At 46.7% G+C, this 26,777-nt stretch overlaps 2 protein-coding genes across 2 annotated transcripts; both read right to left on the bottom strand.

Moving 5' to 3' along the window:
• Positions 1–16,143: 16,143 nt before the first annotated feature.
• C8R40DRAFT_1022259 (uncharacterized protein) lies at positions 16,144–16,447 on the bottom strand (the record flags this gene model as incomplete). The annotated part of the gene is made up of 2 exons (XM_046223023.1): positions 16,144–16,331; positions 16,381–16,447. Coding segments are annotated over 2 exons (255 nt in total), but the record flags the coding sequence as incomplete, so codon positions are not given.
• An 8,864-nt stretch (positions 16,448–25,311) lies between these two features.
• C8R40DRAFT_1172239 (uncharacterized protein) lies at positions 25,312–25,987 on the bottom strand (the record flags this gene model as incomplete). Its single annotated transcript, XM_046231832.1, has 2 exons — positions 25,312–25,472; positions 25,525–25,987. The coding sequence occupies 2 exons, from the start codon at positions 25,985–25,987 to the stop codon at positions 25,312–25,314; spliced, it is 624 nt and encodes a 207-aa protein (XP_046084980.1).
• Between the last annotated feature and the right edge of the window lie 790 nt (positions 25,988–26,777).

The raw sequence follows: 26,777 nt of genomic DNA, 5'->3' as shown, positions 1-26,777 counted from the left end.
GGCCTTCTCCTCACTTCTGACAGGTACATAAATATTCAGTTGCTGCCTCTCACCAAAAACTCTACAGATATTCCTCACTTCTGAAAATGTGTACAGGTTTCTCCACAACCTCACTTTTCAGCTGTGTACAGATTTATCTCTCTCTCTCCAGGTTTTACCTCACTTCTGTACAGGGTCTCACCCTCAGATGTGTACAGGTTCCACCTGATTTTTTACAGAAGTGTACAGGCTGTGTTCCTCACCTCTTCAGTTGTGTACAGGTGTTTTCACCTCACTTCTTCAGTTGTGTACAGGCCAGACCTCACTTCTCAACATGTGTACAGGTCACACCTCACTTCTGTTCTCAGATGTGTACAGGTAGCACCTCACATGGGGCCAGTTGGATCAGGTGATGTGTTGATCATGTGTTCTGTTTCAGTCAGGTGCCAGAGTTTCTGAGCAGAGGCCTGTGTGAAAAAGGTCAGAATCATGTGATCCCATCAGCTCTTCCTTTCTCTCTTACCACCACCATCTCCTGCCACTTTGGTGATTTGGGTGAGAACACTGGCTTTCTTCCACAGCTCTGATAGCTTCAACATCATCCTCCAGGTCCTCCTTTCATCTGTACAGGCCTAGCCTCAGATTCAAGGACCTGCCATAGCTCTGACAGCTTCAACATCATTTTTCCTTGTCTTTTGTGTATAGATTAGAGGTCTGGGTTCTCAGTGTGTCTATGATATCTTTTATGGGTGCTTTACATGGTTTTCAACTGATGTTTGGGCAGATCTAGGTTGATCTGGTCCTTTTTTGGTCATTCTCCTTGCTATTCCATAGCACATCTTCATCTCAACCTTTCCCTGGACCTCCTTCACTCTGATCTTCAGATCCCAGCTCTCTCACTTCCCTGATACCCTCAGAAACCTTGGGAATCTCTTTCCTAAGCTCCTCATTGCCATGCATGCCTTATCCAGCCTGATCAGCTGTGATCTAGGACTTCCTGAGGCTTATCTCCCTCATCAGCACCTCTATCCTCCTCCTGATGTCCTCCAACCTCTTATCCAGCCTGATCTGTGATGATCCAGGCCCTATTCAGGGCACTTCATCTCCTCACTCATCTCAGACACCTTCCTCCCTCTTATCCAGCTTGATCAGCTGTGATCTAGGACCTCCTGAGGCTTATCTCCCCCATCAGCACCTTCATCCTCCTCCTGGCATCCTTCAGCCTCTTATCCAGCCTGATCCATCATGATCCAGGCCCTGCTCAGGCTACTCTATCTCCTCACTCATCTCAGGAGCCTTCCTGGCTCTTCCAGCTTGATCAGCTGTGATCTAGAACTTCCTGAGGCCTATCTCCTTCATCAATATCAATATCTTCCTCTTGGTATTCTCCAGCCTCTTCTCCAGCCTGATCTGCTATGATCCAGAGCCCAATTTGGCCATTTTATGCCTTCCTTTCTCTCAGCCTCCTTCATGTGCCTCATCCAGCCTGATCAGTTGAGATCTAGGACTTCCTGAGGCTTCTTTCACTCATCAAATCCTCCATCTTCCTCTGGATATCCTGTAGCACCTCACCCAGGACCTACCTGGGCCACTTCACCTCTGCCTTCATCTTAGGCTCCTCCCTGTCTCCTATTCAGCCCATTTAGCTGTTATCTGAGACTTTTTGAGGCCCATTTACCTCTCCAGGATCATCATTCTCCACTGGGTATCCTGTATCATCTCATCCAGGCTGATTCCTCATGATAGAAGCTATTTGGATCACTTTACCTCAAGTTTTCCTTGCTCTACATCCTGCCCTTATCCAGCCTGATCAGCTGAGTTTCCTGATTTACCTTATCAGCATCTTCAGCTTCCTCCTGCTTTCTTTCAACTCCTTATGCAGGGTGATTTGCTATGATTCAAGAGCCATTTAGGCCACTTCATGCCTTATTGCCTTGGAGAGACTTCTGCCTAATAATCTCTCTGAACCTCCTTTGGCTTTCCTGTAGCCTATCTCATCCATGCTGACTCCTGATTATCTTCAGCACCTCTTGGCTGTCCTACAGCTTCACTTTAGGCCTATTCCTGCTATATGGGCTTCCTCTATCTAGTCTGATCCAGCTGGTATTTGAGTCTCTGCAGGTCAATCTCACAAGCATCCATAATTGAGAGTTAAACAAGTCAATCTGTCACTCATTATATTTGGATATAATTCAGCCTAATCAGTCTGAAGGGTTGAGACTACAGCATTTGTAAACTCAGGAGATATTCTGTGTCTTATCCAGCTTATCCAGCTAGGACTCAGAATTTCTTCAGATTTATCCATCATGCTTGTCTAATTCCTCATCACCCTCAATTTCCTTGGCTCTCCACTACTTCCATATCCAAGCTGCTCTATGTTGGTTCAGGATACATCCAGCCCTATCTGTCTATATCCTTCTCTCTCAGCCTTCTCCTTGGCTTCCTGCTGCTACCCTTCAACTCCTTGGTCAAGTTGATTATTCATAATTCAGCTCCTGATGAATTCAACCATTGGCTTCTCAGCTGATTTCAGGATTAGTTCCTCATCTTGTTCACCTTCTTCAGGAGGCTTCTCAAGAGCTTTTTCTGCTCAACTTGGATCTCCTTCACATTTTAACACCAATCCTTCACTTCAGCTCATTGTCTATATAGCTACAGTGGAGCTGAAACTTCTGCTATAGATTTTCTCTTGCCAATAGTGGCCTGGTCATTTTTCTCACCAGTGGTGGTCTGGACCCTTGCAAGAACTCTCACTTGTCAGTGATTGTTTAGTCCTCTACATTCTTCAGATATTGGATAAAATCCATTTCCTGAAGCACTTTGTAATCAAAAGGAAGAGCTACTGCCCATTTGTCTCAGGATATTAGGCACCAACACCAAATCTGAGCTATTTATTTAGCTTCCAATGTTCACTCCAGTGAATCTCTCACTTCAGTGATTCACCTCACTTCAGTGAATCTTTCACTTCAGTCAATCACCTCACTTCAAGTTTGCCTCTTTAAAAGGCTTTGGAGTTTTGGATCCAGAATCCTCTCCTTACCTACAAACTATCCTTTCCTTAGCCACACAAGTTTTACACTTGGGCTTATCCATTTCCTTCAGGCTTTGTTTGAGTCAACTACATATTAATCCTTCAACCTATTCCTCAGTTTTATACTGCACAGGGATCTCATTTCTTCATTTTATGATGATCAGCAATTGGTTTACATCCTTCAGGCTTCAATATGCTCCTGAACAAGGATCCCAACTAATCCTTCAGATCATTAATATTCTGCCCTCTCCTGGTTTACATCCTTTAGGACCTGCCCTAAACAAGGATTCCAACCTAGCACTTCTGTCCATTCTGTTCCAGTTTCTCAGCTATCATCCATTATTTGTATAGCTTCAGTCAACTTGGAACAAAGGACTACAACCAATCATCACTATCCTTCAATCCCTTATGGTCAGATGCTCCACATAGTGGTCTCACAGAAATTCAATCTGCTAAGTGTCATTTTCATGATTCCTTTATTTTTTAAATCACTTACTGCTATAAAAATTCAGACTATTTTTTCACTCTCAGCTATTGTTCAAGACATTCCATTCCTGTAAATCCTTCAAGCCTTGCTTGTACAAGGATCCTCTTTCTGGTCCCTATCTCCCTGGTCCCTATCCTTCAGGCCTTGCCTGTACAAGGACTTCACTCAGCCAGGCTCTAGCTTCACTTTCAAATCCTCCATTTAACTTTAGGTTCAGATTCTTTAGGTTTTGCCTATACAAGGATCTTCATCTTGGAGTTATATTCTTCAGGTCCCACCTGGACAAGAATCTTTAGCTCTGGGCCCATCTTTGAAGCCTGGGCCCATCTTTGAAGCTAGGCCTTAGGTTCACATCCTTTAGGCTTTCTTTGCCTATACAAGGATCTTCACCTTTAGTTTCAAATCTCCTTTTCACTGCTGGTTCCCATCCTCCTGGCTTCAATTTATAGCTATCAGGTCCCACCTGTGCAGGTCACATCCTTTAGGTTTTACCTATACAAGGATCTTCACTATCTAGTCTCTATGGTTCATATCATCAAAATTGAGCTCACCTCTCCAAATATTGTCACCATTTGGGCTTACAGGTGTACAGCTCTCAGATCTACATCTGTAGCTCCATCTATACAGGAAGTTCTATCCAGTTTTGCCTTAGGATTTATTCCCCAGGTCCCACCTGTGCAAGAATCCATATCTGGCTACATCCTTTAGGTCCCACCTATACAAGGATTTTCAGTGGAGTTTTCTATGCTCTGCACCATCTCTCAGATTCATATCCTTAGGCCCTGCCTATACAGGAATTTTCATCTGACTCACCAAATCTGTCTTCCAAGTTTGGATCACTTTTGAGTTACATCCTATAGATTCAGGTCTTCACAAGGATTCAGCTCAACAATTATCTGGATTTTATCCACTTTTCATCCTTCAGTGTTTCAACACTGTACAGGGATGACAGCTCTAGGGTGAATTAGGAATTTTCTGAACAAGTAGTGACACCTCTCTCAAGTTTGAGATTGGTTTAATGCTTACTTTGGAAATTTTTCTGAGACACTTAATACTTTATTGTTCAGTGGTCTTCTGGATACAGGTCATCTATTTCCCTCTCTAACTCTCTCCAATAATCATCCATTCATCTCATGCCTCATTCACATTTTTCACACCACCAGCCACCCCTCAACAACATCTCATAGGTCTTATAGCCCTGCATGATGCATTCAATTTAATGGGGCTTTGGCCCAGTTTATGGCTAAACACCTCCCTATGAGTGAAAATAGGCATAGGCTAAGTGAAAAATAAAATAACAAGGTTAGAGTGGAGTGAAATGGTTGAAAGTAAAGATGTAATGTGGGAGAGGAGGGAGGGTGACCAAAAAAAGGACCAGATCAACCTAGATCTGCCCAAACATCAGTTGAAAACCATGTAAAGCACCCATAAAAGATATCATAGACACACTGAGAACCCAGACCTCTAATCTATACACAAAAGACAAGGAAAAATGATGTTGAAGCTGTCAGAGCTATGGCAGGTCCTTGAATCTGAGGCTAGGCCTGTACAGATGAAAGGAAGACCTGGAGGGTGATGTTGAAGCTATCAGAGCTGTGGAAGAAAGCCAGTGTTCTCACCCAAATCACCAAAGTGGCAGGAGATGGTGGTGGTAAGAGAGAAAGGAAGAGCTGATGGGATCACATGATTCTGACCTTTTTCACACAGGCCTCTGCTCAGAAACTCTGGCACCTGACTGAAACAGAACACATGATCAACACATCACCTGATCCAACTGGCCCCATGTGAGGTGCTACCTGTACACATCTGAGAACAGAAGTGAGGTGTGACCTGTACACATGTTGAGAAGTGAGGTCTGGCCTGTACACAACTGAAGAAGTGAGGTGGAAACACCTGTACACAACTGAAGAGGTGAGGAACACAGCCTGTACACTTCTGTAAAAAATCAGGTGGAACCTGTACACATCTGAGGGTGAGACCCTGTACAGAAGTGAGGTAAAACCTGGAGAGAGAGAGATAAATCTGTACACAGCTGAAAAGTGAGGTTGTGGAGAAACCTGTACACATTTTCAGAAGTGAGGAATATCTGTAGAGTTTTTGGTGAGAGGCAGCAACTGAATATTTATGTACCTGTCAGAAGTGAGGAGAAGGCCTCCTGTACACTTCCAAGGTACTGAATGAAAGATTCAGTTGCTGGTGGGGATCTGTTGGTTTGCAGAGGCCTCCAGAAACGCTCCCTACCCTTGGAATCCGCCTTCATGTCGAGGGAACATGAAAGCATCTCTGATGTCTCATGGGTTATGGAGACTAGTCAGTGGAAAGGAGAAACAACCCCCAGCCTCTGATACAGAGAAACTGGAGAAATGGGAACTTAAAGCTGAAAAGGCTGCTGGCTTGATTTATCTTGCTGTCAGTCCTGCTCAACAAGTTCCAATAAAGGCTCATCAAGAGGATCCTATTCGTATGTGGTCTATCCTGGAGAAGCAACATGTGTCCAAGAAGCCTGGTGCTAGGTTTAATGCCTATAATGCACTCTTCACCATCACAAAGTCTGCTGATGAATCTCTAATGGATATGGCTGCTAGAGTTGAAGCTGCAATGGCTGATATTCAGAATCTGCGCCCTCCTGTTGCTCCTATTGCTGTCCAGTCAAATGGACTTCCTGCCCTCGGATTCACTCTCGATTCCTTGGACTCTGAATTACAATCTATGGCTCTCATCCGTGCTCTACCAGAGGAATATAGGCACCTATCTTCAAACTTGCTTATGCAGGACAACCTCGATAAAGAGAAAATCCTTGCAGCATTCCTAGCAGAACAGCAGAATCAAGAGCACGCTGAGCAGCAGTCTGTGAATCGAGCTGCACAGGCTGCATCCTCTTCTAACAAGAAGAAGAATAACTACAGAGCTCCTGTTAGGACTGGGGAACCTAAGGACTACTGTAAGTGGTGTGGTAAAAAGGCGGTTCACTGGCAAGAGGACTGTCCCATTAACCCCCACAACAAAAGGAAAGGCATTCAAGCCAATAAAGCTAAAGTGACAGAGGTAGATGATGATGGGGTGACTGAAAGTGCTGGTTCAGCTACTGCAAGTTCTCTTTCTAATGTACTTTCTGCTTCATCATTTGCTGATACTATGGAATGGAATACAGACACAGGCGCCACTTCTCATATGACTCCACACAGACACTGGATTCGAAACTATACTCCACATAGAGTTCCAATTCGACTTGCAGATCATACTGTTGTGTATTCTGAAGGAATGGGCGAGGTGCTTTTCACTCCTATTGTTGATGGCAAAGAAGCCAGACAAGTGTTATTTTCTAGAGTCTTACATGTACCTTCACTTAATAACAATCTCCTCTCTGTTCTATATCTCACCAAGCACAAAGGTTTTACTGTACAAATCCTAAAAGATACAATGGAGTTTACTCTTAATGGTTCTGTTCTATTTACTGCTTCAGTCAATAACAAATCAGTTGGTTATCTTAATGGTCTTACTATAAGTAATGGTACAGAGGATGAAAGTGCGCATATTGGTGGTACAACTCTGCCTCTGAATCTTGAGCTTTGGCATAGACGCTTCTTTCACTATAATTATGGTGATGTTAGCAAGCTGTCTAAGAATAAGATGGTTGAGGGTTTTAAACTCGAGTCTAGTGCAAAACCAGACCCAGTATGTGAACCTTGTCTTGGGGGAAAGATGCATGCAAATCCCTTCCCCAGTACTGAGACCCGCGCTTCTGAAGTGTTGGAACTTGTCTTTACGGATGTACATGACACTGGTATCATCTCACATGAAGGCTACCGCTATTGGATTCCGTTCATCTGCGATAAGGCACGCTTTAGAGCAGTAATACCGATGAAGAAAAAGAGTGATGCATTTGCAGCATTCAAGCGGTTCAAGGCCTGGGCTGAGAAGGTTACTGGATTAAAAATCAAGATACTCAGACACGATAAAGGTGGAGAGTATATATCCAAGGAGTTTGAAAAGTTCTTACAAGATGAAGGGATTGAAGTACAACGCACGGCCAGAAATCGACCTCAGCAAAATGGAGTCGCTGAAAGGCTGAATAGGACATTGGCGGAACTACTGACTGCTATGCTACTGGAATCAGGTTTACCAAAGACATTCTGGGTGGAATGCCTGGCTGCGCTTGTTTATGTGTTGAACCGTTGCCCAACATCAGCTGTTCCAGATGTGACTCCGTATGAAGTCTTCTACAAGAAGAAACCTAATGTGGAGAATCTTCGGGTATGGGGATGCATGGCCTATGTGCATGTTCAAAAGGACAAGAGACTACACCTTGGTTCTCATATGGAAAAGTGTGTGTTCATTGGGTACCCTGAGGGAGTTAAAGGATGGAAGTTCTGGAACCCTGTCACCAAGAAGGTTATCATCAGTGAACGTGCAGACTTCGATGAACGATACATGTACGCATCCAAATCACCAGATAAACCAACTCTTCGTAAAGACTATGTTCCTCCTGAGACTACTCCGAAACAACAACCTCTTAAAGTGACTTCGAGTGCCCCCAATGAATTATTCACTCTGCCAATCCCTATTGATGAATCTGAATCAGACTCTGAATCCAACTCCGAAGTTGATAAGGGCAATGCGCCTAACTCACCTCGACTCGAACATACACCTGGTCCGGATATTCCTGTGACTGAGGATGAATCTGATGAGCAACCAATTGCTATACGACGCCCCGTACGAACTCGGAAACCTCCGGGTGAATGGTGGAAAACCAAACCATCCACATCTCGTGTTCCTGCCAATAATGATGACTCTGATAATTCTAATGACGACTACTACGGGGATGCAGAACTTGCAGCATCAACCACTATCCAAGTGGAACCTCGAAATTATAGAGAGGCAATGCACAGTTCAGAAGCATTCAAGTGGGAGGAGGCTATGAATGATGAAATCTCTGCTCATCTGGCAAACAACACTTGGGATATAGTAGATCTACCACCAGGGGCAAAAGCAATTGGATCAACTTGGGTATTCCGTATTAAACACAATGCTGATGGTTCTATTGAACGATTTAAAGCCCGCCTCTGTGCTCAGGGTTTCAGCCAAAGACCTGGTTTTGACTATCTAGAAACCTATGCTTCCACTCTACGCTGGTCTTCATTACGTCTCGTCCTTGCTTTAGCAGCCATTGATGATATGGAGCTCCGCTCTGTTGACATCTCACATGCTTTCATTAACTCGGACATTGACACCACTATCTACATGAAACAGCCTGAGGGATTCAAGCAAGGTGGACCAGAAAAAGTCTGCAGGCTAAACAAGTCCATTTATGGTTTGAAGCAGTCCCCCCGTCTTTGGAGTGAGAAACTCTGTAGTGTTCTAGTCAAACTTGGCTTTAAACGCTTAGAGTCTGATCCTTGCGTCTACTTGTTTCAAAGAGGCGATATCAAGGTGATTGTACCAGTATGGGTAGATGATATCACTCTTGCTTCTAAAAACTCTGGTGTCCTCAATAAATTCGTCATTGAACTATCCAAGGAGCTCAAACTCCGAGATCTAGGCGAAACTACCTTCTTGCTCGGCATAGGAATCAGGAGAGATCGTCCTAATCGAAAGTTGTACCTCAATGCGAAGCAATACATCATTCGTAAACTGGATGAGTTCGGCATGCAGGATTCTAAACCTGTCAAGACTCCCCTTAACCCCAACGTCACGCTCTCCAAAGAAGATAGTCCACAAACACCAGAGGATAAAGAAGCTATGATTAATGTCCCCTACATGTCGGCTGTTGGCTCCCTATTGTTCTTGTCTATGATCATTCGCGCTGACACCGCTTATGCTACTGGTGTTCTAACTCGATTCAACTCTAATCCCGGACCTGCACACTGGCTTGCTGTAAAGCACTTGCTACGCTACTTGAAGGGAACTATCGACTACGAGTTGGAACTAGGACCAGACCCTACTGCACCAGACTTGATCACAGCTATCAGTGATTCAGACTTGGGTGGTAATAAGGACAATGGGAAGTCAACAACTGGGTACATCATTAAGATTGGATCAGGTGCTGTCAGCTGGAGTAGTAAACTACAACCTGTGGTTACTCTATCCTCTACAGAAGCCGAATTTGTGGCATCTAATGCAGTGGGCAAAGAAGTGTTGGCAATTCGTTCTCTCCTCACCGAGCTTGGTTATAAAGTCGCATCTCCTACCATTATCCATGTCGACAACCAATCCTCCATTCAAGTTGCTAAAAATCCGGAACACCACGGACGAATGAAGCACCTCGATCGGACTTTCTACTGGCTCAGAGAACAAGTCATTCATGGCAAACTTGCCCCTTCTTACCTGCCCACTGAGGATAATCCAGCAGACCTGCTCACAAAGGCCCTTGCAATTCCAAAGGTAGACAAGTTCCGAACTATGATCGGACTTGTCAAACCTATAACCTCCGACGATGAATAAGGATATACAGTGTTGGGGGGTTGTGATAAGAGAAGAAGAAAAAAGTTGTGAAAGTGATGGACTTGTGCTAGATTGCAAAAGTGTTCCATCAGGGGGTTGTGTTGAGCATACTGTAGTGATAGAACACTTTCTACATACATTACACAGCGCTTCATCACTCCTAGTTATCACTGTAGTGACTTACTTAGTGTACAAAGTACTTACAGACTTCATTACTTAGTTTTACAACTCATAACTTAGCTATTTCTTTAGTGTTACTGTAGTTAGTTAGTTTTCATAGGTGCGCACAATTGTGGACACCTATTATCACGCCTCATGCGTTTCTAGTACATACAAGACCAAACAAACCTGTATTCCTACTACAGTTGAAAGATACAAATCAATACTCATACTATATTGACTCTGGTCATTGTTACTGTGTTTATTGGAGTACTGAGCAACTACAAGACTCTGTAGCACAACCTACTGAGCTTGTATTAAGGCATTGACATTCTCTGCACTGAGCTGGGTGGCATACTGTTTGGGTTAGCTGAAGGGCGCTCCAGTGTGTTTCAACTTCAACAAGTGCAGTCTCCTTCAACATCTTTGCCATCAACAATTGGAGTGAACAGAACCTCGCCTATGCCTTCAGAATACACAACAGTATGATCTGCAAGTCGAATTGGAACTCTATGAGGAGTATAGTTTCGAATCCAGTTTCTGTGTGGAGTCATATGAGAAGTGGCGCCCGTATCTGTGTTCCATTGCATTGTATCAGCAAATGATGAAGCAGATAGTCCATTAGAAAGAGAACTTGCAGTAGCTGAACCAGCACTTTCAGTCACCCCATCATCATCTACCTCTGTCACTTTAGCTTTATTGGCCTGAATGCCTTTCTTTTTGTTGTGGGGGTTACTGGGACAGTCCTCTGGCCAGTGGACCGCCTTTTTACCACACCACTTACAGTAATCCTTAGGGTCTCCAGTCCTAGGTGGATTTCTGTAGCTATTCTTCTTCTTGTTAGAAGAAGTTGCAACCTGTGCAGCTCTATTCAGAGACTGCTGCTCTGCGTGCTCTTGATTCTGCTGTTCTGCTAGGAATGCTGCAAGGATTTTCTCTTTATCGAGGTTGTCCTGCAAAAGCAAGTTTGAAGATAGGTGCTTGTATTCCTCTGGTAGAGCACGTATGAGAGCCATAGATTGTAATTCAGAGTCCAAGGAATCGAGTGTGAATCCGGGGACAGGAAGTCCATTTGACTGGACAGCAATAGGAGCAACAGAAGGGCGCAAATTCTGAATATCAGCCATTGCAGCTTCAACTCTTGCAGCCATATCCATTAGAGATTCATCAGCAGACTTGGTGATAGTGAAGAGTGCATTATAGGCATTAAACCTAGCACCAGGCTTCTTTGACACATGCTGCTGCTCCAGGATAGACCACATACGAATAGGGTCCTCTTGATGAGCCTTTATTGGAACTTGCTGAGCAGGACTGACAGCAAGATAAATCAAGCCAGCAGCCTTTTCAGCTTTAAGTTCCCATTTCTCCAGTTTCTCTGTATCAGAGGCTGGGGGTTGTTTCTCCTTTCCACTGACTAGTCTTCATAACCCATGAGACATCAGAGATGCCTTCATGTTCCCTTTCCAATCATTGTAGTTGTCTTTGTTAAGGACTTTAAATGATGGAGTTGTTGAGATGGTTGTAGAAGAGGACATTGTTAACAGTAGTCAAGATAGACAAGAGGTAGTTGGAAAGACCACAACAGTGGAGTACTATTGGGAGCGCACAAGTAAAGAACAAGCAAGGACAATAACAGATCAATGCACAGTTTAGAGCACGGGGCCCATAACCTGTTGAAGGAGACTGCACTTGTTGAAGTTGAAACACACTGGAGCGCCCTTCAGCTAACCCAAACAGTATGCCACCCAGCTCAGTGCAGAGAATGTCAATGCCTTAATACAAGCTCAGTAGGTTGTGCTACAGAGTCTTGTAGTTGCTCAGTACTCGACATGAAGGCGGATTCCAAGGGTAGGGAGCGTTTCTGGAGGCCTCTGCAAACAACAGATACACCACAGCAATTAGATCTGTGTTCATCACTTCAATAGTGCACATGAATACATCTAATTGCTGTTGTTCCCTTTGTCCTACCATCACCACCACCTGCTCATATCTCGATTACCACTCCCCCAATCACCTCCAACAATCACCTTGTTCATATCTTGATCATATCTCACACTATGAACACTTTTTCTTGAGAATGCTCAACTTTTTATTCTGGAGCTTCGAGTTTGTTTTATTTATAGCTCGTCGTCCTCGCGCTATATACACGCGTGCGTTGGTGGACTACGGCAGGAATACGTCAGGAACAACGCTACGCAATCCGTTTGTCAATATCTTTAGTACTGCTCCGGCAGTGTGTACTTTTACATGCCAACTTCGACTTTGCAATTCCGAAGTTTTGGTAACTTGTTGTCAGATGATCAAGGCAGGTCATGGGACACTTCTGGCAATCACAGGTGCCGGAGTTCCGAGCAGAGGCCTGTGATTAGCTTGATCAGGAGTGTCATCTGACTCTGTCCTTCTTCCTTCCTTTCCCCCACCATCTTCGGATTTGGGTAGGACATCTGCACACTCCCCACAGCTCTGATAGCTCTAACATCACCCCACCAGCCTCTCCTACATCTGTACAGACCACAGGCTTCGTTCTAGAGTCTCAGATAACGGATTTTCTGGTATGGCTCCGCCACTATCACTGATCTCTCCACTGTACAGAGCTCACAACACATCCATACAGATCTGACCACATCTACTGCTTCATATCACCTTCAGATTGTCAGATCTTCGGATATCAGGGCTCTCAGTGCGCAGATCACCTCTGATCTTTCATTCTACTAGGTACCTATGCCTATTTTCACTCATAGGGAGGTGTTTAGCCATAAACTGGGCCAAAGCCCCATTAAATTGAATGCATCATGCAGGGCCCTACAGGAAGGGTATGGTATGGTAAATAATATAAATGAAAACAGAAGTCTAAGTAAAAAATAAAATAACAAGGTTAGAGTGGAGTGAAATGGTTGAAAGTAAAGATGTAATGTGGGAGAGGAGGGAGGGTGACCAAAAAAGGACCAGATCAACCTAGATCTGCCCAAACATCAGTTGAAAACCATGTAAAACACCCATAAAAGATATCATAGACACACTGAGAACCCAGACCTCTAATCTATACACAAAAGACAAGGAAAAATGATGTTGAAGCTGTCAGAGCTATGTCAGGTCCTTGAATCTGAGGCTAGGCCTGTACAGATGAAAGGAGGACCTGGAGGGTGATGTTGAAGCTATCAGAGCTGTGGAAGAAAGCCAGTGTTCTCACCCAAATCACCAAACAGGAGATGGTGGTGGTAAGAGAGAAAGGAAGAGCTGATGGGATCACATGATTCTGACCTTTTTCACACAGGCCTCTGCTCAGAAACTCTGGCACCTGACTGAAACAGAACACATGATCAACACATCACCTGATCCAACTGGCCCCATGTGAGGTGCTACCTGTACACATCTGAGGACAGAAGTGAGGTGTGACCTGTACACATGTTGAGAAGTGAGGTCTGGCCTGTACACAACTGAAGAAGTGAGGTGGAAACACCTGTACACAACTGAAGAGGTGAGGAACACAGCCTGTACACTTCTGTAAAAAATCTGGTGGAACCTGTACACATCTGAGGGTGAGACCCTGTACAGAAGTGAGGTAAAACCTGGAGAGAGAGAGATAAATCTGTACACAGCTGAAAAGTGAGGTTGTGGAGAAACCTGTACACATTTTCAGAAGTGAGGAATATCTGTAGAGTTTTGGTGAGAGGCAGCAACTGAATATTTATGTACCTGTCAGAAGTGAGGAGGAGGCCTCCTGTACACTTCCAAGGTACTGAATGAAAGATTCAGTTGCTGGTGGGGATCTGTTGGTTTGCAGAGGCCTCCAGAAACGCTCCCTACCCTTGGAATCCGCCTTCATGTCGACTAACTGTTATCTGAGCAGATCTAGCTTGATCTGCGCTTTTTTCTTGTCACCCTCCCTCCCATCCCTCTCTTGTACTTGTAATTTCATTTCATTTCATTCATACTTTGATATGTACTTGTAGTATGCTACTTACACCTTACCTCACCATGTACCTTGTAGTAGGGCACTTCATGATCCGCAATTTAGGGGCCCTTGGGCTCAAGTTTTGGCTAAACACACCTCCCCTGAGTGAAAACTAGCATAGGCAGACAGTAAATGGGGCTGTAGAACTCTGAAATCTGTTTGTTTTCCAAACCAGTGCTTGATTCGAGAGTGGAAGCTTGTTAGTCAAGCGGGGACAAGTCACAGGAACCTCATTTCGACTCACCGCTACAGGATGGAATATCATGATCTCTCCATCTCCATTTCCGGTGAAAAGCTGCTCTTTGCACCAGACTACTGTAGTAAAGGGACTTTTGCCGCAATAAGTCCATATCATTGAAAGGTGCCGCTTGAGATCATAGACTCGGACAACCATATCATTGCTGGCGCTTGCAAGATATCTACCATCATTTGAAAATGCCAGAGCATTCACAGCGTCACAGGGGGCCTTGATGGTACCCAGAAGATTATAAGAGAGACCAAACATATAGTAGAGATCAGAGGCAAGGAAAGGAAACCAGACAACGAGAGTTTATTTCTTTTATCCGACCTTCTGTCAGTCATGGAGATCGTGAGCCGAGCATGAGGCTGCATGAGGCGCTGATCAGATGAACATTGGCAGTGACAATCATCTGTAGGTTATCACGGACTGAAATTTTGATAGCAATACACCTCTGCATCAGTGAAATTTATAGGAGAAGATATGAAGTGGGTGGGATGGGATTTGACCTATAACCTTCTCTTAACCCAGTCTGAGCATATAAACGGTGTTCTCGAGTCCCGTCAGGGTCGAAACAGGTAAGGAATTAAATTTCATGCCGACCCCTGGCTCTTCGTGATTGAAAGCTGTCACGCTTCGCGGCTTCACGGATGCAGTTATCCTTCCAATTGTACGACCAGGAAGTAACGAAGAGATAGTTGAGAAATGAAGTTCTCTTGAAACCAGCGGTCAACTATTTTCATGGGCTCGTCTAACATCTGACAACGCAGACAGTATTTTGATTTGATGATGAATTACTACTGGCACAGGGATTCTACAGCAGCAGCGTTGCGGGCTGTTGTGGGCTTGTCTATGTCCTGCTGCAATGGGCAATGACTCGAGGTCATCGATGTAAGTGCTACATCTGAGACTCTGATACCGATGTTCATTCAATCCATGGACTAAGCCGTGTCCTTCCTTCCTCCCTCCCATATGCACGCGTCCACCTTGTCTAGAATCATTACCCGCTCAAGATCTGGAACGTAGGTCACCGGGTTGTTTGGGGGAGCTGGGCCAGGTGGTGGCAGGAGAAGAGGAGTTAAGCATCCCAAAGTAAATCCGAACCAAGCTCCTTCGACCTATCTCGATGTATTTCATTTATATTGCGAGCGCCGTCGTTTTGCGGTCGTGTGTATGCACGAGTGAGACTCAAGTACATCAAGAACTTTGTTGGTGTGGAAGAACACGACAAGTCAGTTTCCTGGCAGGCTGTCATGATCGGTAGGAGCCGGGACAACTGCACTCCCGAATCACAATACGCAAAACTTCTCTTGTGAAACACATCTTCCGAGACTAAAGGAATTTATTACACGTACTGAGCTAACTCATATAGTGCTGCAAGACTACATTCTTCTCCCTCGACTGTTACCTTGGGTCGCACCCCATTCTCTTTTCAAGCTAATATAATCATCTGATTTTGTCTATTAATTCTGACCAAATCAACTTGTCGAAGAACACAAAACGTTTGGGCAAAGTCCTTCGACTTTCTCCCGATGTGCTCCTCACCTAGGTGCACTGTGTCATCGCGGTCTCACTCGATGTACTCTGTTGATTGATCGTCGGTAGTATGTGATGTATCCTCGTATGCAATATGGATCTCTTTACTCAGGCGTGACTTCGTTAATGGCTACGTACTCTACCTACATTGACCACATGTATTTGACATTCGTCCATCGCGATGCCACCAAATTACAGAATGACAATTGAACTAAGTTCAATGTCTAGAATTGTATGAACGACTGTAGATATTCAGCAGACACTAGATTATTACTTTTAGAGGGTTGAGGAGCATCCTTGTTGAATTTCAGTGCTGAACGCCATTGGTTGTTTGTTAAAAGCTGAACGGAACTTGGAGAATGTCGTATATTATTGAGACGTCGTTGAAACCAATCCTCCGCATTGTTAGACCAGTACCCGCAGTTGAAACCGCTGGACTTCCAAGAGATCGGTCTTGGCCACCATGATCTCTTGGCGTATTGACCATAACCATGATTTGTGTTCCCTGGTGATAAGCTTAGACACACTATGTAACTACCAGTCATAAACCTCACCTGTCCATACTTCATAGCATCCACAAATGAGATCTTCTTCATCCCCAGTCAGTTCATCATCCCAAAATGCGACCTGGAGTTTCGTGTCCGACACACAAACTCCGTGTATAGCCTGATCTGTCGGCCCTTCAAAGACATCATTCTCATCAACGACACCGCAAGCGAGTCGAGCAATGAGGCCACCAGCTAGAATCGCTGCACGACCTCTTATTGAGCGTAAGAAGCTGTCTCGGCAATGCCCATATGAGCGATACTCATCCAGGCCTGGCCGAAATTCAGGATTACGTATACCCAGGGCAAGAATTTGGCGTTGTGGTTGTGGATCGTACCCTCGTAATGGATGATAGGGTGATAATGTATTTGTCAAGTCCATGCCGCGGGCCTCCATTCCGCCGCTCGGGATTCCGAAGATCTGCTTTTATTGTAATCCCTTCCTATTGTTCTTTCGCGCTACACATATCCTTTCGTTCTAGTCTCTCATTATTGTCTTTTACTCTTTCGTCCTAGTCTCTCCTTATTGTCTTTTACTCTACCCTGCAGGTACTACTCGTATAGCTCCTAGTAGTTAGTCTAGCGCTCCGCACCGATGCGCCGTTCCGTAGATATAAATACTGCCTGTACGCTACTGTAGTTCCTCAGTTTAATTATCAACTTAGATCAACTTAGATCTCCCTTCTCAACTTAACTCTTCTCTAAGTCTTCAGGCTCAATGCCTCGAAGTACGTTCTCCTCGACCTTAGGACTTTGACGTTCTCTGGTCCGCTCCTCGTCATCGGCGATACCGCCGCTCCGACCTGGCTGCTACTTAGCTCCTCTCTCTCTACTCTCGCTCTCCGGGGACTAACGGCGTAACGGCGGTGTTGTTAATAACTTCACTACTGTCCCATTCGTCTTCCGCACTTAGACACCCTGTGGCCTTGGCACGGTTACACGGTGTACATGATCTTAACAGTATAATTAAACTCAATCCGTTAACGTCGTACTGACATATCATTTTTTATGCCTCCGAAAACTCGAGCTCAATCTAGAGCTAACTCCGAAGAAAACACTTTCTTCACTACAGCCCAATCATTTGCCCCATTCTCCGACTCTATCTCTGCCATCGGTCAACCACGTTGCCGTAATCGCGGTTTCGGTCCAGCCACAGTTCCTACTACGTCAACTCTTCCTGAAGCCATGGAAGAAGATCAGCAATTTGAGTACAGCACTTTGTACACCGGTGACGGACAACCTGTCCAAGTCTTGACCCCTCGCCGTGGACAACCCCCCGTGGTCGCTCCGGCTCGGGGCCGGTCAACTGCTCGAATTGATTCTCCAATTCTCCAAGCCATAGCCCGCCGTACGGGAAAACAACCCCAACGTCGAGCTGCTTCTGAATCTCCTCGTGACCCACCTCCTCACTTCGATTTGGACACTGGTGATCACGATGATCAAGACCCTCCTGTCGATCCCGACGATCCGGGTGCCGACAACAACAATGACGATCTGGATAACGACTCCGGCGGTTTACCGCGTGGTGAGCCTGGTGACCCCAGTGGGCCTGGCGGTCCCGGCGGTCCCGGCGGACCTGGTGGTCCTGGTGGACCTGGTGGTCCTCGTTCCCCAATCTCTCCTGACATCCCCAACGAGCAACGAGCTATGTTGGAACTCCTCTCGGGGTTCAAGGGTTCCATTGAGACCCTTGGTACCGTCCTCGCCGCCCTCGGCCGCCCTTCTGACAGCTCTGAATCCAAGAGCAAGGTCAAGGAGCCAGAGGTCTTCGACGGTTCGGATCCCCGAAAACTCAAGACGTTCTTCGTCAATCTCGCCCTGGTCTTTAATGACCGTCCAAAGTACTTCACCGACCAACGGAAGGTGAACTATACCCTTTCCTATCTCAGTGGGTCAGCCAAAGAATGGTTTGTCCCTGATATCCTCGATCCGGATCTCGACTCGCTGCCGGCCTGGACGTCCTCCTTCAAAGCCCTTGTAAAGGAGCTTCAGGATAATTTCGGCGTTTACGACGCCCAAGGCGAGGCCGAAGATTCTCTCGGTAATCTGAAGATGAAGGAAACCGAGAACATCCGGAAATACAACATCCGGTTCAACACCCTGGCTGCTAGTACCAACTGGGATTCTGCTGCCCTGAAATGGGCTTATGGACGAGGCTTAGCTGAGCGCATCAAGGACGAAATGGCGCGTTTGCCCGAGCCGGCGACGCTCGCCGATTACCGTCAAGAGGTTCTTCGTATTGACAATCGTTATTGGAAACGCGAGGAAACTAGGAAGCGCGAGGCTGGTAAGCCATTTATTGCTCGGAACCCGAAGAAGGGTTCCTCGGACTTTAAGACTGGTTCTACTAACCAGCAAAACAACTCTCAGCCATCTGGCTCTTCGGCGCCGTTCACGCCGAAGCCTAAACCCTTCTCTGGTGGTAAGCCTAACAACAATGGTAAGCCCCAGAACTCTTCGAATTCCGGCCAATCCGGCGGTCAGCGCCCCGCGTTCAACCATCTTGGTGCAGATGGGAAAGTCCTTCCCTCCGAGAAGGAAAGAAGGATGAAGAACAACCTTTGTCTCTTCTGCGGTGGTAAGCATCAGATTGCTGACTGTAACAAGCGAAAGGCCCGAGAATCGAAGGGCCGCGCTGCCGAGGTTGAAGAAACCCCCGAAGCAACCATTGAGGTTGTTGAAGAGGATTCAGAAAACTAATCCGCAGCTCTTGTTCCCCGGTACGAAACGGGAGCTGCGTTGATCAGGTTCGTACCTCACCTGGGGAGTTATATCTCAACGCGTCCGCTCTTTCTTCCATTGAACGCTCTCTTGTAATTTCGTTAACTACTGAATTCTCGTTATCCGATTCGGCCGCGCCGGCCGAACCCATCTCTGCTCTTCTTAAATTTCCTACTCTTGTTGATTCTGGTTCTACTGACTCTTTCATCGATACTCGTTACGTTTATCAGAACTCTATTCCTACGACCAAAATTTCTCCTGTTAATCTTCGTCTCTTTGATGGTTCATTGTCTTCTAAACCCATTACCGATATGGCGAATATCGCCGTTCGGTTCCCTTCCGGCGAGCTGCTTCTATTACCCTTTTATGTTACACATTTAGATTCATCCTGTAAAGCAGTATTAGGTTACAGTTTCTTATCCCGCTACAATCCGTTGATTGACTGGGCATCTCGAAACATTACGTTCCGTAACACTTCACATCTTGATTCTCCACAGACGTCTGTGCCTTCTGCTACCAACACTGTTGTTGCAAAGGTCGCTGTTCCGCTACCGGAACCTTCGCCGTCGGTTTCACCGACAATTCTGGAGACCCCTCCTGGGGACTCACCTCGCTCTCGCTCCCGCTCTCGGACTTTACGGGCCAAGCCCCTTTCGCCCAAATTCCCCTTTGAACCCATCTACTCCTACCCTACGGTCTCTCAATTCGCTGCTCAACTGGAAACTCCCGAGGTCGACATTGCACTTGTCAGTGCTGCAGTCTTTAACAGGGCTTGCAAGGACGCTGGTATGGAACCCATCTTACTTCGTGCTATCCACTCAGAGGTCGCGGCCCGCGCCGCCGACCGCTCCTCCACCACTCCTACTGTCCCTCCACTCCATCCTTCTATCCCAGAAGAGTACGCAGAGTTTGCAGACGTCTTCGACGAGATTGCTGCAGATTCACTTCCTGAACACAGACCTTACGACCTGAAGATTGACTTGGAAGAAGGCGCTTCGCCGCCTCTTGGCCGTATTTACCCTTTGTCTGAAAAGGAGCTAGTTGCCCTTAAAGACTTTATTGACAAACAGCTGGCTACTGGTGCCATCACCCCATCATCCTCTCCTCACGGCGCTCCGGTCCTTTTTGTCCCGAAGAAAGACGGCAAACTTCGCCTTTGCGTCGATTTCCGTGGACTCAATCGTATCACCAAAAAGGATCGTTACCCACTCCCACTCATATCAGATCTTCTCGACGCTCCGAAAAGAGCTAAAATATACACCAAATTGGATCTCGCTCACGCTTATCATCTAGTCAGAATCGCTGAAGGTGACGAATGGAAAACCACTTTTCGGACCCGCTACGGCTCTTACGAATGGAAGGTCATGCCGTTCGGCCTTACGAACGCCCCTGCGGCTTTCCAGCGGTTTGTTAATGACATCTTCTCTGACATGCTCGATGTCTGTGTCATCGTCTATCTTGACGATATTCTGATCTACTCTGATACGCCAGAAGAACACCGAGAACACGTCAAGGAAGTCCTTCGGCGGTTACGGAAACATCGGCTTTACGCCAACCCCGACAAGTGCGAATTCAATATGGATACTGTTGAGTATTTGGGTTATATTCTTTCTCCCGACGGATTGACTATGTCCAAGGAGAAAGTTCAGACCGTTCTAGAGTGGCCGGTTCCGAGGAAGGTTAAGGACATCCAGTCCTTCCTGGGTTTTGCAAACTTCTATCGTCGTTTTATTTATAATTATAGTGATATCGTTGTGCCGATGACTCGGCTTACCCGAAAAGGCGCGTCCTGGATCTGGGACAGCAGCTGTCAAGAGGCCTTCGAAAATCTCAAGACTGCTTTTACTTCTGCGCCGATACTGGCCCATTGGGAGCCGAATCGTCCACTTATTGTGGAAACTGACGCTTCCGATTACGCCATTGCGGCTATTCTTTCCATCCAATATGCTGACGGTGAAATTCATCCTCTAGCCTTCCTTTCCAGAACGCTTCATGCGGCGGAACTCAACTACGATACCCACGACAAAGAGCTACTGGCCATCTTCGAGGCCTTTAAAGCTTGGCGTCATTATCTGGAAGGTTCGGGTGATCCGGTGGACGTCGTCACCGATCACAAGAATCTTGAGTATTTCTCTACTACCAAGGTTCTTACACGCCGACAGGTCCGATGGTCAGAATTTTTACATCAATTTAATATGGTCATTCGCTTCCGACCGGGGAAACTCGGCGAGAAACCTGATTCGATAACTAGACGCTGGGACGTCTACCCTAAAGAGGGGGATATCGGCTATGCCCAAGTGAACCCTCACAACTTCCGTCCTATCTTTACTAACGAACAACTCACTGCGTCTCTTCGAGCTACCTTCTTGGAAGGTCCGGTTTTACGAGCCTCGATAATCATGGATATCGAAGCCCTACACCAGGCTATCATTCTCGCTCTTCCCGCCGATCCGAGCTCCGTTGCTGGTTTGGAACTTGCAAAAGATCCTTCCAATGAACGTTGGAGCTTAGGTAGTGACAAGCTACTACGCCTTGACGACCGTATTTATGTCCCTAATCACGGCGATCTTCGCCTTCAAGTCCTTCGCTATTTCCATGATCATCCACTCTCAGGCCATTTCGGCCAGAACCGCACTCTCGAAGCTGTACGTCGTCAATACACCTGGCCCAAGGTCAGAGACTTTGTTCGTGACTACGTTACTTCCTGCACTATCTGTGGTCGCAATAAGCCCCGCCGTCATCGGCCTTACGGCTTGTTGAAACCTCTGCCGGTTCCGGTCCGACCATGGGATTCCATCTCCATGGACTTCATTGAGCAACTACCAATGTTGAATGGCTATACAGCTATCCTAGTCGTCGTGGATCGATCTTCCAAGCAAGCTATATTTATTCCAACGCACGACACCATTACTTCCGAACAACTAGCTGAGCTTTTTGTTATTCACGTCTTCTCTAAGCATGGTGTTCCTAATCATGTTACTTCTGATCGTGGTTCCGAATTTGTTTCGGCGTTTTTCCGGGCTCTCGGTAAAGCGCTTTCCATGGAACTTCACTATACCTCTGGATACCATCCGGAAGCCGATGGGCAAACTGAGCGTGTCAATCAGACTCTCGAACAGTACATCAGGATTTATTGTTCCTACCAACAAGACGACTGGTCGCCTTTGCTTCCGATCGCCGAGTTCGCCTATAACAACGCTCCCAATGCTTCCACTGGTATTACTCCATTCTTCGCTAACAAAGGATACCACCCAAATATCACCGTTCGGCCCGAGGTCGACATGAAGTCTGATCTAGCCAGAGACTTCGTCGTCAATCTCGATGAACTCCACGTCTTCCTTCGAGAGGAAATCCTTTTAGCTCAGTCTCGTTACAAGGAACAAGCTGACAGGAAAAGAATCTCGCACCCGGAGTTCCCGATCGGCTCCGAAGTATTCGTTCTTGCTAAGCACATTCGTTCTACTCGTCCTACTGAAAAATTCTCAGAAAAATATCTTGGTCCTTTCAAGGTCATCAGTCGACCTGGTACTTTGTCTTACGAGCTCAAGCTCCCAGACTATCTTCGCCGCATTCATCCGGTTTTCCACGTCTCACAGCTGGAGCCGGTTACGCCGAATCCTTTCCCGAATCGTACTCAATCTCCTCCACCTCCAATTGAAGTTGATGGTGAAGAGGAGTACAACGTTGCCGAAATCCTGGACTCCAAGCTGGACAGAAGGTACAAACGTTGTCCTCTACGTTACTACATTCGGTGGGCCGGTTACGAAGGTACTGATGATGAGTTCTCTTGGGTTGCTGCTGATGAATTACATGCTGACGAACTTGTACCGGCGTTCCACGCCCGATACCCTCACAAACCTGGACCTTGATCACAAAAAATCATTTCCTTTCTCCGCCGCGCTCCGCCGAAGTCTACTTCGTGCGTTTAGAGGATAAACACGATGATAGCAAATTGAGTGTTTATTTCTTTCTCTTAATTGCTTACATTCCCCTTCAATTTACTGTTTTCACTTACATTTCCATTTATACTTAAACTACTTATACTTCGAACTAATTCTTACGCCGCTTCGCGGCCCATTTCGCTTTCCGATTTCAAAATCGAGTTAACATTTTTTTTTATATACAAAGACCAAAAAACAAAAAAAAAATTGTACAACGAGGGTAGGGCGACAAGAAGTATACAAGAAGAGGCCGAAGGCCGATGTCCGATGTCCGTAGTATCACTACTCTCCTACTTCCTTCCCCTTTCCTTTCTCCGAGGCGGCCGTCGTCGGCGCCGGCGCCTCCCCTTCTCCCTCTGCCTCCATTCCTTCTCCTACTTCTTCTTCTCCTTCTCCATCCACTTCCTTCTCCTGTCCTTCCACTTCTCCTTCTCCTTCTTCCACTCCCTCTTCCTCTTCACTTTCCTCTACAATCCTTCTCCGCTTCAGCGGTCGCCGCCACTCGGTCCTTCTCGAAGGTCCCGCCGCCGCCGGTCTCTCTCCCATACCCATCATAGCCATCCTCGTCTCCATGGCTATAAGACGAGCATGGTCGTCCTCTTGTTTCCTCAACAACTGACGAAGGAATTGATGAGTTTTCGAATCGGCCTCCCGTAGGGCCCGGAGATCAGCGAGGCTTTGAGCCATTTGGCTCTCCATTACGGCAATGCGCTCGCCGGAGCCGCCTTCCCGTTGCTTCGAGGTTGTTGGACGCCCCGAGTACGAGCACCTCACCTTGGCGTCATGGCAGGGCTTACAGATAATTGAACTCCTCTTGCCTGCCTGCATCTGGCAAGGGAGTTTCTTACTCTTGCACCGCTCGCAAGGCGCTCGGTCTTCTTCGTCATCATCGTCGTCGTCCCCGTCGTCGCCGTCATCCGGATCCCCGCGAACTGGCTATAAACGAGATTAGTATTAATCACTAAGTATCATTCCAAAGGACTTACCTGCGCTGGGGCTTTTCCTTTTCCCTTGCCCTTCGCCGCCCGCCGAAGTTCCACCACGGGTCTTCGTGGAGAGACGGACATCTCGCTAGGAGACGTCCCCCTCTGACTTCTGGCGGTCGCCGCTTCCGCCATCAACCTCCTCCTTTCCTCCAACTCCCGCGCAGCGGCCATCCTCTTCCTGCGAGCCTCCTCCGCCGCTTTCTTGGCCGCTTCTTCTTCGGCTTTTTTCTTCGCCGCCGCTGCGGCCTTCTGCTCCCTGATCCGCCGCACTCTCTCATGTGCCCTCCTCAAAATCTCGTCCTCGTCGTCCCCCACGTCCTCTTGTCCTTGACTGTCGGTATTGGCGGGAGGCGGAGGAACAGCGGGTCTTGACCGCGAAGGGCCAGCAGTGGAGTTACTGGTGGTTGTAGTGCGGGTGGTCGACATCCTGATGGACTTAGAAGATTTTGGGAAGTTAGGCCCTTAGCGGCAAAACCTTGGGCCTTTTATACGGCAAAAATGCGCACGGACCAGCGAAAATTTTCCTGCGAATTGTACTTGGTGTACGGTGGACCGAAAATTTTCACTGATGACTAACGCCATTTCCCGGTACTAACGGCTTTTGAAATTTTCCTGCTGACTGATGGGCCAAATCCCCGATCCTAACGGCCTTTAAAATTTTTCCTTGGTGACTAACCAACTACCGGTATTAATGGCTTTCGAGGGCTCAAGCCTAAGAGGGGGATACTGTCAAGTCCATGCCGCGGGCCTCCATTCCGCCGCTCGGGATTCCGAAGATCTGCTTTTATTGTAATCCCTTCCTATTGTTCTTTCGCGCTACACATATCCTTTCGTTCTAGTCTCTCATTATTGTCTTTTACTCTTTCGTCCTAGTCTCTCCTTATTGTCTTTTACTCTACCCTGCAGGTACTACTCGTATAGCTCCTAGTAGTTAGTCTAGCGCTCCGCACCGATGCGCCGTTCCGTAGATATAAATACTGCCTGTACGCTACTGTAGTTCCTCAGTTTAATTATCAACTTAGATCAACTTAGATCTCCCTTCTCAACTTAACTCTTCTCTAAGTCTTCAGGCTCAACGCCTCGAAGTACGTTCTCCTCGACCTTAGGACTTTGACGTTCTCTGGTCCGCTCCTCGTCATCGGCGATACCGCCGCTCCGACCTGGCTGCTACTTAGCTCCTCTCTCTCTACTCTCGCTCTCCGGGGACTAACGGCGTAACGGCGGTGTTGTTAATAACTTCACTACTGTCCCATTCGTCTTCCGCACTTAGACACCCTGTGGCCTTGGCACGGTTACACGGTGTACATGATCTTAACAGTATTGAAAGAGAACCCATGTCGAATCAAGTGGTGAATAATATCAGTAGTTCCAGAGCCCCATTTGCGGCGGGCAATTTCCATCACTGTTGCAGCATTAGTGAATGCAAGAAAGAAAGCTTCGCTCTCTGAAGCTGCTGGTAGTAATATCAAAAAATAAGAGGAAGTACCAGCATGCAGGACATCAACTTGGTCGGATGCTTATCAAGTCAAACGCTCGAGGCGCTTGGTGTAATTTAACTGCTTTCATCAAATCGTGCAGAAATGTGCAAAGCTGGCTGGCTGTTCGTTCATCACGGATAGGAGGTCTTGGAGGCCGTCCACATCCTATCAACAACAACATTGAATTCCATACTTTTTCTGGACACGAGTATTGTCGATCGGTAGAGTGGCCGTCAGGTGCAAATCCAAAGCGATGAACAACAATATCGTCAACGGTTTCATCAAATACCACACGTTCATCAGAATCAGATGAAGGAAGAAGGCGCGCAAGATATGCAAGGGAAGAGGCAGGACCTATATTATGTGCGGTGTCTTCACCCATCGCGGAGCTGGCAAGAATGAAATAATCATCACCATCGTCATCATCATCATCTGGATAACTGGGCTCGTCGTTAGGATCGAGCTCAGTACAGATATCTGTTAAGATCATGCAACCCGTGTAACCGTGCCAGAGGTCACAGAGTGTCTAAGTGCGGAATACGAATGGGACAGTAGTGAAGTTATTAACAACACCGCCGTTACGCCGTAAGTCCCCGGAGGTCGAGAGTATAGAAGAGAGGAGCTGAGTAGCAGCCAAGTCGGAGCGGCGATAACGCCGGTGACGAGGAGCGAACCAGAGAACGTATAAGTCCTAAGGTAGAGTAGAGAGAGCTTCAAGGCAGTAAGCCTGAAGACTTAGAGGAGCACAGAGTGAAAGAGGGAATCTAAGTCGATAATTAAACTGAGGAACTACAGTAGCGTACAGGCAGTATTTATATCTACGGATCGGCGCAGCGGTGCGGAGCGCCAGACTAACTACTAGGAGCTATACGAGTAGTACCTGCAGGGTAGAGTAAAAGACAATAAGAAGGGACTAGAACGAAAGGGTATGTGTAGCGAGAAAGAACAATAAGAGTGAGATAACAATAAGGAGCAGATCTTCGGAATCCCGAACGGCGGAATGGAGGCCCGCGGCATGGACTTGACAGTATCCCCCTCTTAGGCTTGAGCCCTCGAAAGCCATTAATACCGGTAGTTGGTTAGTCACCAAGGAAAAAATTTCAAAGGCCGTCAGGATCGGGGATTTGGCCCTTCAGTCAGCAGGAAAATTTTCAAAAGCCGTTAGTACCGGGAATTGGCGTTAGTCATCAGTGAAAATTTTCGGTTCACCGTACACCCCGTACAACTCGAAGGAAAATTTTCGCTGGTCCGTGCGCAGTTTTTTGTCCTATAAAAGGCCC

The sequence above is a fragment of the Lentinula edodes genome (genome assembly GCF_021015755.1).
Source record: "Lentinula edodes strain Le(Bin) 0899 ss11 chromosome Unknown C8R40scaffold_24, whole genome shotgun sequence".
NCBI lineage: Eukaryota > Fungi > Basidiomycota > Agaricomycetes > Agaricales > Omphalotaceae > Lentinula > Lentinula edodes.
Note: the sequence above shows the minus strand (reverse complement) of the source record. Positions and strands in the feature narration are given on the sequence as shown.